Genomic DNA, 16,189 nt, shown 5'->3' on the forward strand with positions numbered 1-16,189 from the left:
TGGCTAATATCATATTTGAATGAAAGTAGTATTGAATAGACATTTAATTGAGTACACTACTGTTTAGTTCACTTATGAACATTGTGCTGATGTCATCATTATGCATACAAGCAGCATATCTGTTCTACAGCTGCTGGCCAGCATGACACTCAAGTACAGTCACTTACATGAATTGTAGATGTTAACAAGTAGCTTTATTTGTGACAGAAGTACTAAGTGACAGAATGTCTGTCTTCAGAAAGAGACCAATATGATCCTTCACCATAAATGCTCAGTGTCCCATGGTGTCAGCAGTGGATAAAAATGCTGAGGAAAAACTTATCTAGAATATCTGCCATTCCCATAACTCTTTAACTCAGGTCAGCCCACTAAATTCCTTGGTAAAGAAGGTCATATTTAGGAATGTTGCTGGGATCAATAGGGCTTCTCACAATAAGCTTTCCGCGCATGGCACCACGGTAAATCACTTCAATCAGATCTATGAAGTCTTGCTTTGTTTTGAAGCTTCCTACAAATTTGGTGTGATCTGGAGACCTAAAGATAAGCATAGAATAAAAGTAGTATTGAAACATTGAAACATTCAAAACAAAAACATAGACAAGAAAAGTTGTATAATGAAATTAAGGATTTTGACTTGTTGATTCTGAAAGAACCTCATCAACCAAGTCAGGAATATACTATGACCTGATATCCAAAGTCTAAGAAGGTGCAGTGTTGTGTCTAAGGTTTTAATCATGCCCTGTTTTGCAGAGCCCAGCATATTTCACAGCTGGTACCTACTTATAATGTCAGAGTGTTTCAAACTACTTTTTAATGCTATGTACTTCCACCTCCTCACATATCAGTGCAGATTCTATCAACAGCAATACAGTTTTCAAGCATTACCTGTTGTAGACAAGGTAACACAGAGACTGTTAAATTACTATAAATGTAACAGACAATGTCAGGTGGGATGACATACCCATAATCAACCTTCATGTGCTGTCCATTGAAGAAAAATACGGTGGATGGAATATAGCTGATGTCAAAATACTGGGTGTACACAGGAACCTTGTTCACATCCACCAGGTAGATGACTGCCATCTTACTTAGATCGTGAGCTGTCTTGGCAAGCTGACAAGGATGAGGCAGACAGGGAGAAAATGGATTGAGGCAGAAGCGGAAATAAAGGCATCAAGCTTTATGAAGCCCATCTCCATTAGATCCTATCAGTTTAAGCAGGGCTGGAATGTCCCATCTACCTCTAGCACTTTATACACACACGCATGCATGCTAAAGTGTCAAACTGTTGAGGGTATGAATTCGTGTTACTTTTAAGTGTCAGCCGCAAACACTACCACCATCTTTATCAGGCACCCTATCACCCAAACACAACCTATGGCACTGTCCTGTGAACAACAGGTCTATCGGGAGTCTTCATTTATACTGAGGGAGAAAAAAAAAAAAAAAAAAAGGAAAAAGAAAAAAAAAAGAGCTCTTACAATATCATCGAGCTGCAGACAGACAGCATCGTTATCTCTTCCGAACCGGAGGACCAAAACCTTCTCTGCCACGCTCTTTATGGCCTGATCCACCTCCTTCTTAGAGCTCAGCTTGGGCAGCAGGAAACTCATCCTGACAGCGCGCAGCCTCTACCGACCCCCCTCTCCTGACGATCACAGAAAGTAAAGAAAAGAAAAAGGATGACAAAATGAAATCAGTGAGCCAGCCCGCCCGCGCCGGGAGCCCAAACGCGCGGAGATACAGCCCTGGGGCTCCGACCGTTGCAACGGGCAGGTGATCGCCGGAACGACTGTTCAGAACCCGCAGAACGCAGAGATCGGCCAGCAGGCCCGGGCAAGAAAGCGAACGGACTGACTCCTCCCCGCGCACGCGCGGAGCGGCGCTCCCGCCTTCCTGACGCGCAGGAGATGGCGGCGAGGATCGGGGTGGCGTGCGGGAACTGTTAGCCGCGCTCGCCCAGGTACGTAATCTCCTTTAGTAGGGTTGATCATTAGCATTCCTCCTCTCCCCAGCAGTTGGCCTTAAGATCAGTTTGGGTTTGGTTCATAGTGCAGCCTCAGAAATCATAGAATTGTTAAGGTTGGAAAAGACCGCTGAGATCATCTTAGTCGAACCATCAGCCCGTCACTACCATGCGCCCACTGTATTCCTCAGTGCCACATCCACACGGCTCTTGAAATCCTCCAGGGACAGTGACTCCACCACCTCCCTGGGCAGCCTGTGTCAATGCCTCATCACTACTGAGAGGAAACTTTTCCTAATATCCAACCTGAACCTCCCCTGGTGCAACATGAGGCCTTTCCCTTTTATCCTATCCCTGTCACACGGGAGAAGAGGCCAACCCCCACCTCACTACAACCTCCTTCCAGGTAGCCCTAGGAAGCAGTAAGGTCTGCAATCCCAGTTCCCTCAGCTGTTCCTCATAACATTTATACTTCAGACCCTTCAGCAGCTTCGTTGCTTCTCCTTGGACACTCTCCATAGCCTCAATTTCTTTCTTACAGTGAAGTATTTGTGCTGCTAAGAGAGCCAGGAATAAGGACCTCAAGGTATATAAGCCTTCCTTCCTTGGCAGTACTGTTGGCTTTGCAAAACTATAGCAGTGGTAGTTGTAGTAGCTCAGCGTCCTATTATATGGAAGCATATATAGAAGAATTAAAGCAGGTACTAAAATAAAAAAGAAATTAGGTAGGTGTCTGGATGTAGTTTTAAGTTATTTTCAGTCTCCATGCAGCATTCTGCTTGCTTCTGTTGCAGAGTTCATATTTGTCAAATGGTAGATGAAAATGAACGCTACTGAGAGACTGACTGCATTTTGAATTGCATTAGGTACAGCTGTTTTAAGCAGTAGAGCTAAACACACCTGTTCATAACAGTGCCATATACGTTGTTTTTAAGTACAGTAGAAAAGCAATAGTGGAAGGAGGAATTCCTGGTATTCCTCAGGAAGTAACTTGCTGTCTGTCAGCAGTAATAAGGATGAACATCTATGTTTTCTTCATGACTTCTGAGAAGTTTTTCCCCCTCTTGTGCTTTTTTGCAGATAATTGTTTGAACACAGCACATGTTCAAGTATGCGGGCTGCTAATATGCTTCTGAAAAAAATTGTAAGATGCTCTGCCTTCTCATTTTCAATACAGCATGGGATGAAACGAGATTTGTTTCCACTGAGTAGAACTCTGATTCTGTCACCTTGCCTGAAAGAGGACAGTTCACGCAGTTCCTCAGAAAAAGTAGATTTAGATGCGTGGAAGAAAGTAATGAAGTCTGGGTTGCAGGATGTCAGTGAGACAGTCTCTGAGCCTAAGGAGATCTCTGCTTTGGCTGCGGCACGTGAGACTTTGGAGTTGTGGAGGCTAGTTGGTAGAGCAGTTCCTGAAAAAATCAGTGAAGAACAGCTAAAAGCTTTTATAGAATGTCCTTCCAAATCAGCCCAAAAGAAGTATTTAAAATTTTTGTATCTTAAAGAACTGTACAAGAAAAGCAACAAAAGAAAGATGGATGAAAAAAGGGAAAGGAGGCTGGAAACACAAGAGGGAGCTTCAGAAACTGAAGAGCCCAAGAAAAATCCATTTGTTTGTCTGTGGAGCAGCTCTATGGATAAAGCATACAACTGGAGAGTTGCTCAGTCTATGATCTTTGGGCAGCCTCTAGTGTTTGATATGTCTTATGAAAAGTACATGTCTGTCAGGGAAGTAGCAAATACAGTGAGACAAATAGTATTAAGTGAAGGTTGTAATCGAAGATCTGTGGATCCATTCCACATTCACTTCTGTAATTTCAAAGATGATAGTCTGTATCATAAGGAATTTATCAAACATTATAGAGGAGCGTGGGACAAACTGCTTATCACAGTGACAGACCAGTGCTACACAAACATCTTTCCAAAGGATAAGCTTGTCTATCTGACTGCTGATTCTCCCAAAGTAATGAAAACTTTTGATCATAACAAAATCTACATTGTCGGGTCTATAGTTGACAAGAGTATAAAAACAGGAGTTTCTTTAGCACAGGCAAAACGACTGGGGCTAGAGACTGCAGCCCTTCCATTGGAGAAATACTTGCTGTGGAATTCTGGTGCTAAAAATCTCACGCTGGATCAGATGATGCATATTTTATTAACCTTGAAAGATACTGGAGATTGGAAGAAGGCTCTGGAATTTGTTCCCAAAAGAAAGTACTGTGGCTTTGTAAACAAGCCCATGCATGAACTGAAAAAAACCTTAAACTTGATCAACGTGCTTAAACTTGGGAAGAGACCAGAAGAATCACAAAAGCGATTTGCAAACAACTACTCCAAGAGGCTAACACAAAAATAGAGTGATGGAGAAGAAAATTATTTCACAGGCAAGCTATAACCCTAAACGTGCCAGTTTCTTGAGACTTCTGGGACTGTATTCTGTAATTACTGTTTGTCACTAAAATTTATTGGACTAGTTCAAAAAGACTTTTGTTAGAGCGTTTCTTTTTTTAATGACTGTGTTATTGGGTCTGTTTGAATTTACTTGCACACTTCTGAAATTATGCAATAGAAATTAGATTACACCGTGTATGAATCTGTTCACTAGAGTCATAATGGCTAAGGGTGATTCTTAAAAAATATGAAGTTTGTTCTCCAAGGAATACCTGAGTGCTGTGGGTTTGCAAATCCACAGCCTTATTCTAAAAGATTAGGCGAGACCAAACAGAAGACACTTTTCCTTGTTTTTGGTGCATAAACTGACATTAGACATGGAATCACAAAATTGTTAATGCTGGAAAAGACCGTTAAGATCATCTAATCCAACCACCAACCCATTCCAGCATGCCCACCAGCCATGTTTCTCAATGCTACATTCACACAGTTCTGAAACACCTGTAGGGATGGTGATTCCAACACCTCCCTGGGCAGCCTATGCCAATGCTTCTCTGCTCTTTTAATGTGAGTTTGGGGAGTTGTGAAAGTTGCGCGGTTTGTCTGAGTGTTCTGGGACAAAGGAATTCAGTTAGGAAAGAATATCCCAGAGTTTCCTGAACCTGCCAAAAAATACCTTGCGCTCTTTTGAGTGGCTTTTCCCTGCGAATGACTGTTTTCAGTCTGTGTACTGCACATTTGCCAGACTACTGGAAGTTCTGAGATGATAAAGTCATCTCAGTGAATACTTAAAGACGTGCAGAGTGCCTTTTATTTTTTATGACAGCTCATGCAACAGCCGGTGGTCAGACTGCAGGGCGTCAATGGGCACCGTATGAATGCAAGAAGCATCTGGATTCGTTCATAGGCAATTAAAGCATCTTGATTTCATCAATTGCGTACGCTAGTGCTTCAAATTACCGATCGCATGTAGTGGTTTGTATCCAGGAAAACGAAGAACGGGGCCCTCTGATTTGTTTTTTTTCTAGTGAGGAAACGGCTGGGAGAGAGGGAAGCGGGATGACTTTGCCGCAGTCCGGAGAGCATTACTCAGCTCGCGCCGGCTCTGGCCCCCGCCTGCCGGAAGTGTACCACACGAGCGCCGCTTGGACTTCTTTCCGCCCTCCCTGCGCGGCTTCCGCTTCCGGTACGGCCGCTGTGCCTTCTCCATGGCCGTGGGAGGAGCGGGAGGCGGCGGAGCCGCGGCATCGCGGCGCGCATGCGCTGCGCGGGAGGCGGAGGCGGGGGAAAATGGCGGACGGCAGAGCGGAGGGGGAGAAGGCGAGGCGGCCGCCGCCCGCAGGAGGTGAACGTGCAGCGCCTCTCGCCGCGGGCCCGTGGGGCGCGCTGTGGGACCGGGGGCGTCCCCCGGGGGTGGGGGGCGCGGGGAGTGCCGCCCCAGGGGCGGATAGGCTGGCCTGGGCCGGGCCGCGCTGCGTCGTGTGCCCGGCCCTGGGGTGAGGGGCGGCCCGGGCCTGACCGGGCCTGAGGGGCTGCGCGGAAGGGGAGGCCGCGGGCTGGGCACGGCGCCTGGGGCCGCTTCGGCCTCATGGCAGCGCTTGTGGCCGGCGAATTCGCCCTGCCGCGCTAGGGCGTTCTCTTATTTCTTTATTTTAATGAAAAAATACGCGGAATAATTCTGCCGTGTATTGAGAGAGATTTCACGATTACCATTGAAACACTCAACATTGGCTTTAACAACTGAAGCGCCTGGGGAGTAGTGATACAGTGAATATCTCCTGTGTGCCATCTTGAGCATCACAAGGTTTTTTTTAGTTCTTTTTTTTTTTTTTGCTTGGCAGCAATCCACAAGTTTATTATTTAGTTTTGTATTATTTAGATATTTCTGTCTCCTCATGTACTGCTTATCATTGGTTCTCCTGGAATGTTTTATCATGTGTCTTTCCTTCTTGCCTGCTTTCTTTTTGTATGACTTAACAGTGGGAAAACGGTGACTTGTTAAAGCTTCCCTTCCCTGGTTTTGAATTAAATATTGCTAGAAACAGAAGGCACTTCTTTGATCTGTTGGAAGATTAAATTTGGCTTGTAAACCAAATAAGATAGTGTTAAGAATGAATCGTATGTCTGATCACCAAAGTATGAGTGGTGATTCCTGGATTCATGTTCTGTTTTTATTATTACTACTTTATTTCTCATTTTGTGTGTGCAATATTATAACTGGCCAGTATTACTCTGCCCAGTGTCCATACTGTACCATCTACTTCTCTGGTGTGCTGGAATGTGATGTTAATGAGTTATGTTACATTAGCCCTAATGCTGGCTGTTATTCCCCAGTGACTTTTTAAAGCAATCTAGAGCCTTCTGTTTTTTGCCAAAATCGATGTTTTTCTTCTTGAGCTTAACGTAGTTGAAATTCAGTCCCACTCCTGGGGGAAGATAGCCCAAAATGCTCTGCATTCAGCATTGTTGCTCTTGTCACTTCTAGCACCAAGGCAGTGAAAAGATGTCCACGTGCACATACAGCTTGTTGATGCCTGTGAGGAAAACTCAAATATGAAGCAGTGTGGCTTCTTATCATAGAGTTATAGAGTATCCTGAGTTGGAAAGGACCCTGAAGGATCATCAAGTCCAACTCTTGGTTCCACTCAGAACCAACTAATATTCAAAGCCTATGTCTGAGAGCACTATCCAAAACATTCTTGAACCCAGCAACTTGGGGCTGTGCCCGCAGCCCTGGGCAGCTCATTCCATGCCCACTGCCCTTTGGTGTGGAACCTGTCCCTAACCCCCAGCTGCTCCTCCGCTGACACAGCTCCATGCTGATCACTTGGATCCTATTGCTGTCACCAGAGACAGTGTTGTTACTGTGATCCATGAAAAAAGCACTGGTCAGAGGTAGATTTCCAAATAGCAGTGGCGCTTGTGGTAGGTGAAATAGGACTATCTAGAAATCCCTAGGAAATAGTAAAAATTCTTTAAAAATATGTCTGCATTGGCTGGGGAAATAACAGAGACCTGCTTAAGGAATGATCTGCATCTTTGTTTCTAACTGTTTCCTCTGGAAATAGAATAGTACAGCAGTTCCTCCCCCCTGGTTGTCTTGAGCCATTTGTAGCACCTTCATCAAGCAAGTTTTTGTAAGGAAGCCATTTATTTCAGCAATCTGCAGTCTGTCCCAAGTAGAGCCTGGCAAAAGCAATGGCAGTAGGATCTAATTTTGTGAGGGAGGCTATTTAACATTTCCTGGAGAAGGGTGAGAAAAAGTGTGTGGGAGTTGGTACAGCCAACTCTAGATGGTCTCAGGCTTCATGTTTGTTTAGTGATGTTCTAGAATTTGCAGTCAAATTAGTAAGCTGTAGGGTATCATAATTAGATTTAGCTTCAAGCCAGAGTGAGTTTAGGAGCCTGGAATGGTCCAGTGTGACCTGAAGTTTGAGCTGTTGTGGTTGCCTTAGAGGCAGGCTTCTAGATCAACCATTCCAAAGCTTTTCGGGCCATTGAATCTTATCCCTGCCCTCACATCACCTTGCAAGCTATGATGTACCTAGGTTAGAATAGTAATTGAATATTCTGTTTCATGAAAAAGCTGTAAAGAGCTTCTCATAGCCCTGGAAAGTTCTGTTTGAAAGCTGTCTTAAGAGAGCAGCTGGTACCCAAGGTCACTAGTGAAAATGGTGCCTGTTTCTCTTTTGTCTTTGTTGCTTTCACGCTCATAATTTGAGTCAGATTTCCAGTGATGCAGACTAGTGCTATTTTTTAATAGAGTGAAGTTAGGATTTTTTACATCTGTGTAAGAAAGAAATTTGTTCTCTACCATTTTCCCAATGATGAATGAGAAATCAATTTTTATTCCTGTCTCTCACTATCTTGACAACATGAACATTAGGGTAGAAAGTCTATATGTTCTGTTACTGAGACAACACTTCTGATTTAGGAAGTAGCAACACAGAGGTGGTAGATAGGTAGTAAGTGTACTGAATGGATGCCTGAAAAATGTCAATATTGAGCAGCTGTGAAAATTAAGGCAATTAAATACAAAACAAATAAGTACCACTACCAAAACCCAACCCAACAGACCTGCCAAATTGGAGCGTACGTCTTTCATTTTTTCTCTTCAGGATTTCCTCACATCCTTAATTTTCCTTTCTCCTGACACTCTTTGCTTTTTTCTTCTTTTTTTTTTTTTTTTTTAATTTTAATCCCAGAGGTACAATCTTGTGACCCCCAGTTCAGACTAGCTTCTCCCCCATTGCTCTGCTTTATTTGTCTGCTTTTTGTTGCTAGAGAGCAATACCAAGAACTTTTCTTCCCTCATAGTCTGAATTTGCTGTTTGCGGAGAGTCTTTTTCTCAACTTGAGAAACCACTGCTGGTTTTTCTTAGACTGATAGTATGAGCACTTGCCTGTCTTTTCTCTAATGCATGCTTTTTCTTTTTTTTTTTCCATCTGCTACTGCAGTGATTTGCTTATTGCAGCAGCAGAGAAATGTATTTTTGCTGAAGTGTTTGCTATGTTCACTGTGAGTGTTCCAAGGGCACCTTTGTCCCTTGGCGTAGCTGAGGCAACCGCGTCTGTAGGAAATGAAAATGTGATTCAAGTCCTTCTTCCATGGACCACTGTTCAACTACTGTGTTCTTCTACGATTTTATGCAAAAATAGAAAAGATGAAATCTATATATATGTTTTCTCAGTGCTGATTCCTTCCTCAAGCAGAGCTTGGCAAATTTATTACAGATGAGATGCGGACAAGCAGTGACTTGAAACATGACTGAGACAGCCGGCCTGACTGTAGGCACTTCCCTGGTCTTAGAGTTGTGCCAGACAGGCCAAGAGACTGGCATGGACACGTTGTTATAAAAATTTAGTAGAATTAATTTTAACTTAGGTCATCTGCTCTAGGTTTGGAATTGGGATTCTAGTTCGTGAAACTTTATCTATTGCAACTTAAACCCTAAAGAGATTTAGTCATCTGCACTTAATTTACTACGTGAACTTTGACTTCCATACTAAATAAATAGATTGTGCTTCAAGATTCTTTTCGTGGCTCGTACATGGGAAGTTCTGTATTAATAGTGGAGTGCTTGTGATTTCTTCTGCTCTTTGTGTTTTGCTGTCCACTAAATGTACATTGGTGACAACTGCTGTCACTTAAAGCACCTAACCTATTGCACTCAAAGTATAATGCTTTTTGAGGTTGCTGCTCCCATCAATCTGCTCAGTAAAAATAGCTCATCTTGGTAAGTTGTTTCGACTTCACCAGGACCTGAAGAAGAGGCAGAAAAACCTGTGAAAACTAAGACTGTTTCTTCCAGTAATGGAGGGGAAAGTTCGAGTCGCAGCGCAGAGAAACGGGCAGCTAATGAAGAAGCTGAAGACTTTATCACAAAGCCTGCCCCTGCCAAAATGTCCAAGTTTGGATTTTCCATAGGCAGTCAGACATCAAAGAAGGCATCTGCAATATCCATCAAACTAGCAGCAAATGTAAGTTGTCTGCGGGCTTTGAATTTTAAGGAAAAGGGGATGTACTGTGGGGAGGCTTCCTTGCAGAAGGCAAATCTTGAATGAAATGTGGGTGACTTGGATGAAGATTAAGAAAGCATTGCAGAGCCACCTAGTCATGCATATGTAAGTACTTCAAGGTGATTAATACCAGGTCAGTTGTCTTAGGAAGCATAAAACCTGGTGGAAATTAACTATGGATCTCTGAATACGCACAGTAATTTTGTAATGAAATTTGATAGTCTGGAATAATTTCCTGAGGGAAATGAGCAGACTCATTAATCTGTTCAAGTCACTTTGAAATGAGAGCTGGGAGCTTCGTTGCATGGGATGCTTAAAGCTTCATGAAAGCAAGCGCTCTCTGAGGTGGCCTTAGTAAGTCTTCCATTCTGAAGATCTTGTCTTTGCATGGGGCAGTGTAGTTTGTTTTTCATAACTCAGCTTGTTACTTGCAAGGTCAGTGTGATTCATTTCCTGCTGCATGTTTTGTAACCTTTTTGAAGGATTTATTTGAAAAGACAATTGAAATAATGTGCAAGAGATAAGACCTCATTGCACAGATCTCTAAGAATTCTTATGCTCTGCGATAAACAGTGAAGGTTATCCTTGTGCTTGTTCTGAAGTGAACCTGATGCTTCTCCTTACTACAAAGTAGACCTGTACTAGCTCAAGCAAGGAGAAGCCAGATGCTCCCCTTGTATTGAATGGTTCATTTATACTTCCCTTATACATTCCACTGCGATGGATAGGTTATAGATTCTTGTCTGGATTAAGTTCAGACTGTAATCATGAAAGACTTGCACCTGCAGTGCCAGCATTGTGCAGATCTGCAGAAGATGAAAAGAGTTGTCTGTTATTTTCACATGGGAAGGAAACCTGGGCTGACAGCATTCCAGGGTATAAACACAATTAGGTCAGATCAGACTGAAAAATTGGCAGATCTGCTTTCTGAGCAACTAGCAAACTCAGATTTCTCATGTAAGAAGCTATTTCCAATGGCAGTAAATTTATCTCAGGATTTCTGGCTCACTGAGTTTAGTGGGTGATTGACATTGTACCATTTATGACAGTGCTGTAGCTCAGCCTGTTTCCTTTTATTTTTCCTTTTTTCTTACTTTTTCCTTTTTTCTTACTATGCTACCCATTCCTCTGGAGCTGATGCTTTTAAGAGATGACACAATATTTATATACTATAAATGTATATTTATATGAGCTGTATGTATTTATATACAGCTGGATGAGCTGTAGGCAGTGGTCTGAGGATTATTCCACAGTATCAGCTTCCAAAATATGAATGTATACAAAACGATAACCAGTAAAGTGGTGATGGATGAAGCACTGCATATAATTGATTTAGATAAAAGTGCTGTTGAAGCAAGCTGTTAGTGATGATTCAGCACTTCCTTAGTGGTCTTGCAGAGAAGACATCAGAAGTGACTCTATTACATGTGGCGATCATGAATTCAATAGTTTGATGTGCTTGAAATAGTGAAGATTATTTACCAGAAGTCTAAAAAGTACTTTTTCAGAGGACCTTTATACTGTTCAGGCCTTTGTAGCGTGAGTGACAGAAAGCTGTTAATCTGTGAAAAAGCAAGAAAATAAATGTATCCAACTTCTTGGCATTAATGAGTACTCCAAAAAGAATAATGAAAATGGCCGCGAAGTAAAATTCTTAATACAACAGCTTATTTGGGTTCTGATCTAATTGTTCAAGTCATGCACCAGTGGCTGTGTGTCCCCGCAGTGTGCTGGTAAGTTGAGATTTACTTGTGGGGAGCTGTAATCTGAGAAGGCTCAACCAGCTTTTCGAAGAGTTTTTTGCACAGATGAGCAGCCATTTTCCTTTTCATCAGAGAAACCTTCATCTGTTCTGATTCAAAATAAAATACTTTTCCTCCTCATTGCCCCCTTCAGTTTCAGTGAAAATGTTTGACTTCGTTTTACCGTGTTATTTAAAATGCAAAGGGTAGCTTTCTTTTTTTTTTTCTTTTTTTTTTTTCTTTTCTTGAGTTAGTAGATTTAACTTTACTTATGTATTTGGTCTCTTTCAGAAGCCTAAAGAGCCCGTTCCAACCCTTGCTCCAAAAACCCTTTCTGTAGCAGCGGCTTTCAATGAAGATGAAGATGTGAGTAGTAAGCCAGTGATTGACACAACTTAGAGTCCCATTGGTGCAGGTTAGAGTTAGGAGGAGATAGCAAGTCATTTAATTTTTTTTTTCAATATAAGTGACAGGGATTTTATGCTTAGAAGCATCTCCTGATTTTCCATTTAAGTGTGTACAATTCTGTAGTACCCTACTGGTTCAAAAATTGTTTAATATACTGATAACTTTTCCTTGAAAATGAAATATACATCATTGGAATTACTGGTTGCTTTCTCTGGGCTTTATAAAAGACAGGCAAAGAGAAGTTCTGCTCTTTTTGGTTTCTTAAGTATTTCATGGTCGTGTTGCTGCTCCTTCTTGCACAGAGATGATCAGAGGAATTGTTTGTTTTTATTTATTTTTTTCTAAATCACATTGCTTTCCTGTTGGGCTGCATTCCATAATTTAGCATTGAGATGTTCATAAGATAATGGCCAGCCACACTCTGAACTCCTTTTTCCACTGTAGAGTGAACCAGAGGAAATGCCTCCAGAAGCCAAGATGCGTATGAAGAACATTGGAAGGTAAGTCAGCTGTGAACTGTGGTTTGAAGAAGGGTGAGCATGGAAGAATATCAAGTTCAAGTCAAGTCTTGCAGATGGCTTACAAATACAGGAAGATGGAATAGGTTCAAAAAGTTTTTCTTCAGAAACAAGCACAGTAAATATAGATCATGTGTTTCTATTGTAGTTTAAGAGTAGTGTGCATACATTTTTGTGTTGGATCTAATTGCTGCCTTCTTCTGAGGAAGAAATTTGTTCTACGTCACTGGTTTTCTTCTTGGAGATTAGTAGTCAAGAGTTGCAAACTGCGAGTTTTTATTTGCTGCTCAGTCTTACATCTTGGTAGTTCCCCATTTTACACATTGCCCTGAGGTCTGTAGTCTGCTTGGATTTTTAAACTCATGCAAGGGAAAGATGAAGATGGTCTTCTGGAGAGACAAAAAAACAAACAGCTGGTTTACTTTCAAAATAAATATGTATTGCTCTTTTGCTTGACACAGATTTGAGGCACATTAGGGTCAATCTTAAATATAGGGAAGGCTTTACTTAGGAGAGAGATTAATCTTGAGCATATGTATTTTGAAGATGTTCATCATTACAGATTGCTTTTAAAATCAGATCCCTGAGTTGACTTCCTGCTAATGCAGACTTACTGCTTCTCAGTGAATTTTCTTCTCCAACGGTAGATTTGGATCCTCAGCTTCTTTGCCTGTACTACAAATGCTTCCCAGTTAGCAGCAGTTACTGCCATTTCCACTCCCTCTGCTGCCCCATCTCATCTTGACGTGCCACAGACAGATGAGTTTTTTTCACCAACTGACAGTTGCTAGTAGCTAGGACTCCTGACATAACTGAAATAAAGAAATGTGTGGTAGTTCCTGGCAGCAGGTTGGACTTCAAACTGATTTTTTTAGTGCCATGTTGCACTAATTACTGTTGTTAAAGTGACTTTCTCAACTGATGCTGTTTTGCTTTTCACAGGGATACACCAACCTCAGCAGGACCAAATTCCTTCAATAAAGGAAAGCATGGGTTTTCCGACAACCAGAAGCTATGGGAGCGAAATATAAAATCTCATCTTGGAAATATCCATGACCAAGAGAATAACTAAACAATGTGGATTGAGATTTGGGTGTCTGGGGGGAGGGGAGGGTGTAACATTAAAGGAACAGTCTCCTTTTTTAAGAATGGTGTAAGACTATCTTTGGAGCCACTTTTTTAAGATTTTGAGTGGTACACTAATAACTGAGTTTGAAATTAGAGGTAATTTATGTTTTGTATACAGATCTCAAGGCGTTTGCTAATTTTGTAGTTCCATGTGATTAGTTTCAAAAGGTTACAGAAATAAAGAGATTGGAGTGGTACCTTTTTAAGATTTTTTTTTTTTTTTTTTTTGTCAGTGATTAATTAAGGTGAAGGAAAAAGGTTACTGTCTCTTTAATCAGGTTAACATAGAGTGCTCTTGCATTCTTATTTCTGGCTCCCTCTTCCTAACAGGAGAAACAGTTGGCTCCTGGGAATACTGCTAAAGAGTGAGCATTGTCTTGTGCTAGAAGTGTTACTGGACTATTCATTTGAATAAGAACTTAAACAGGAAACATTAAGAACCTGGATTTATTTTTTTTCCCCTGCAGTTAACTTTTTGTTAAGTCTTTGCAAACTAGAAATTATGTTGCTCTGAGTGGCTCTGGTAACTTAGCTCTAATTTTGTTTAAAACTTCATGTAGGATGTGTAACATTCTGTGGCCTGTTTCACGCTGAGGAAATGGGCCTTGTCTGTATATTAGATACAGTCTGTAAAGAATATTCACTACAAGGATAAGTCAGTATTTTCAATGTGCTCCTCTTAAGTCATTAGCCTTCAGTAGTGCTTGTTAGCATTTCCTTGTGAATTAAATAGAGACTAATATTAAATGCAGCAATGAGTGGTACACAAAGGCCACCACCAGAAGGACAAGATGATGTACGTTAAGCTGCCCGTTTGGTTGAAATAGTTTTCTTTACTATGCCTAGAAGGAATAAAAGCCACACCAAAAATCAGTAACTCACTGCTTAAGTATGAAAAATCTTAAGATGCACTTTCCCTGTCTTGCCATGTAAAAAAAAGAATGCCTTGATGCCTGTGTCTTCAGTGGATGCTATCTGGTTTCAAAAAAATCCTGGTTTTGCAGTCCTAATGCGTGTAGTATCAACTAGAAATAAAACTCATCCTCTTCCTGTCTGTCTGCCTTTTGCAGTAATTTGGAAAAAATGACAAAGTAACAGCTGCAACAATAACAAAAAAGCTTGAAAAAACTTAAGGTTCTTTCTGAACTCCAATACCTGACAGCATCAACAACTGCTTTCATTTTAACCTGGAACTGATGGTAGAGTTCGATATATTAATTGCTTTCATCCTCTCTCTAAAGCCTTTCTTCATGTTAAATTTAAACCTGCAAGTGCAGAAAGGAAAGTGCATCTTCAGTTGTATTTTTTTTATTTTATTTTAGGAAAGCTCTGACCACTTAGACTTCTGAGTTTGTATGTTCTAAAAAAATATTTTTTGTATTTTTGTATTGTATGTGTAATCTTTTTTCTTTTGAAGTCTGATGCAGTTGAATACCTGTAACTATTTTCTTTAAAGGCCTTGTTATAAACGTAACATAAAAACGTATACGTTATTTTTTTTTTCCATAGCAGAAATCTTTGGTTTATTTAAAGCAAAGAAACAAACAAAACAACAACAGATAACCCAACCTGGGTGCTACTGGAGCTTGGCAAGGCAAAAAGAAGCATTTGCGTTTCACTTACTTACTACATGTGGTTGTATTTGTCCAAAGAAATCCTTGAAGATAGTAGGTATTATTAGTGAGTGGCTGTTTTATCTTGCTTCTTAGCAGTTACTGGATACTTTCTTGTTTTCTTGTCCTAGGAGAAAGCTAAAGGGGATTTGGAGTAAGAGGGTAACAGCGAGACCTATTCTTTCTTAATTAACCCTGCTGTCTACCACGTCTTCCACTTCTTTGCCTGCAGCAGGTATTGATTTCAACAGTTTCCTGGTACTTAGAGGCAGAGCAGCACACTTGCTAGGATGTAGCTTTTGTGGAAGTCAGATAACAGTTTTATATTTGTCTGATTTACTTCCATGGTCAGTAAATGTAATTCCAGTCTGTGTGAGAGACTGCAATAACGTATAGATCTGAATTGAAGGTAAGCCGAAATTCTGTCTCTCAAGTTCCTTCTCAGTGCTGTGTGGAAGAAAATCAAATCAAGATTGCCTAAATCCACTTGGGACTGAATGTCTGACAGGCTTGATCTAGTAGTTACAAAGGTGTCTGTTGTCTGATGCAAAGAAGAACTGATCTGAGAAGTATGGTTGAGGAGAATGTTAGCTGGAACTTCCACTTGGAGTTCTGGGCTTCCTCTGCAATATTCATTGTCTGAATATAGTAGTAATAAAGGGGAAGGCTATATATTTCAGGGATTCTGTTTGTTTTTTGGTAAGAATATTAAAGAGTTCTAAAATTAATTGTGAACTACCTGATTTAGCTGTCTGAAGTTCTTCAAGGGCATTTGCAGAGAATTTAGCTGCCTTGTAGGGAGATGTGTTTGACTGTCAGTAGTTGAAATGTGTTATCCACACAACGTACACTTTTAACTCAGAAGGCTTATGCTTGCTTAGCAGTAAAGCTTTACTTAGCACC

General features: G+C 41.2%; 3 protein-coding genes across 4 annotated transcripts; 2 read left to right on the forward strand and 1 right to left on the reverse strand.

Annotated features, from left to right (window-relative positions):
* Window positions 1–368: 368 nt before the first annotated feature.
* TXNL4B (thioredoxin like 4B) lies at window positions 369–1,862 on the reverse strand. Its single transcript, XM_048966467.1, has 4 exons — window positions 1,762–1,862; window positions 1,482–1,648; window positions 962–1,113; window positions 369–534 (listed from the first exon to the last, which is right to left on the reverse strand). Exons 2-4 carry the CDS (start codon window positions 1,611–1,613, stop codon window positions 369–371), a joined length of 450 nt encoding a protein of 149 aa, XP_048822424.1. The 5' UTR covers window positions 1,614–1,648; window positions 1,762–1,862.
* TRMT10C (tRNA methyltransferase 10C, mitochondrial RNase P subunit) lies at window positions 1,858–4,553 on the forward strand. Of its 2 annotated transcripts, none has more exons than XM_048966147.1 (2): window positions 1,858–1,963; window positions 3,047–4,553. In XM_048966147.1, exon 2 carries the CDS (start codon window positions 3,078–3,080, stop codon window positions 4,320–4,322), a length of 1,245 nt encoding a protein of 414 aa, XP_048822104.1. In that variant the 5' UTR covers window positions 1,858–1,963; window positions 3,047–3,077; the 3' UTR covers window positions 4,323–4,553. The 2 variants fall into 2 exon arrangements, with proteins under 2 accessions (XP_048822104.1, XP_048822113.1); XM_048966156.1 differs by lacking the exon at window positions 1,858–1,963 and adding an exon at window positions 2,456–2,552.
* Window positions 4,554–5,569: 1,016 nt separating this feature from the next.
* Window positions 5,570–15,176, forward strand: LOC125702733 (PEST proteolytic signal containing nuclear protein). The gene is made up of 5 exons (XM_048966394.1): window positions 5,570–5,702; window positions 9,618–9,838; window positions 11,911–11,985; window positions 12,472–12,527; window positions 13,488–15,176. The coding sequence occupies exons 1-5, from the start codon at window positions 5,648–5,650 to the stop codon at window positions 13,615–13,617; spliced, it is 537 nt and encodes a 178-aa protein (XP_048822351.1). The 5' UTR covers window positions 5,570–5,647; the 3' UTR covers window positions 13,618–15,176.
* Window positions 15,177–16,189: the final 1,013 nt, after the last annotated feature.

The sequence above is a fragment of the Lagopus muta genome, chromosome 1 (assembly GCF_023343835.1).
Source record: "Lagopus muta isolate bLagMut1 chromosome 1, bLagMut1 primary, whole genome shotgun sequence".
Taxonomy (NCBI): domain Eukaryota; kingdom Metazoa; phylum Chordata; class Aves; order Galliformes; family Phasianidae; genus Lagopus; species Lagopus muta.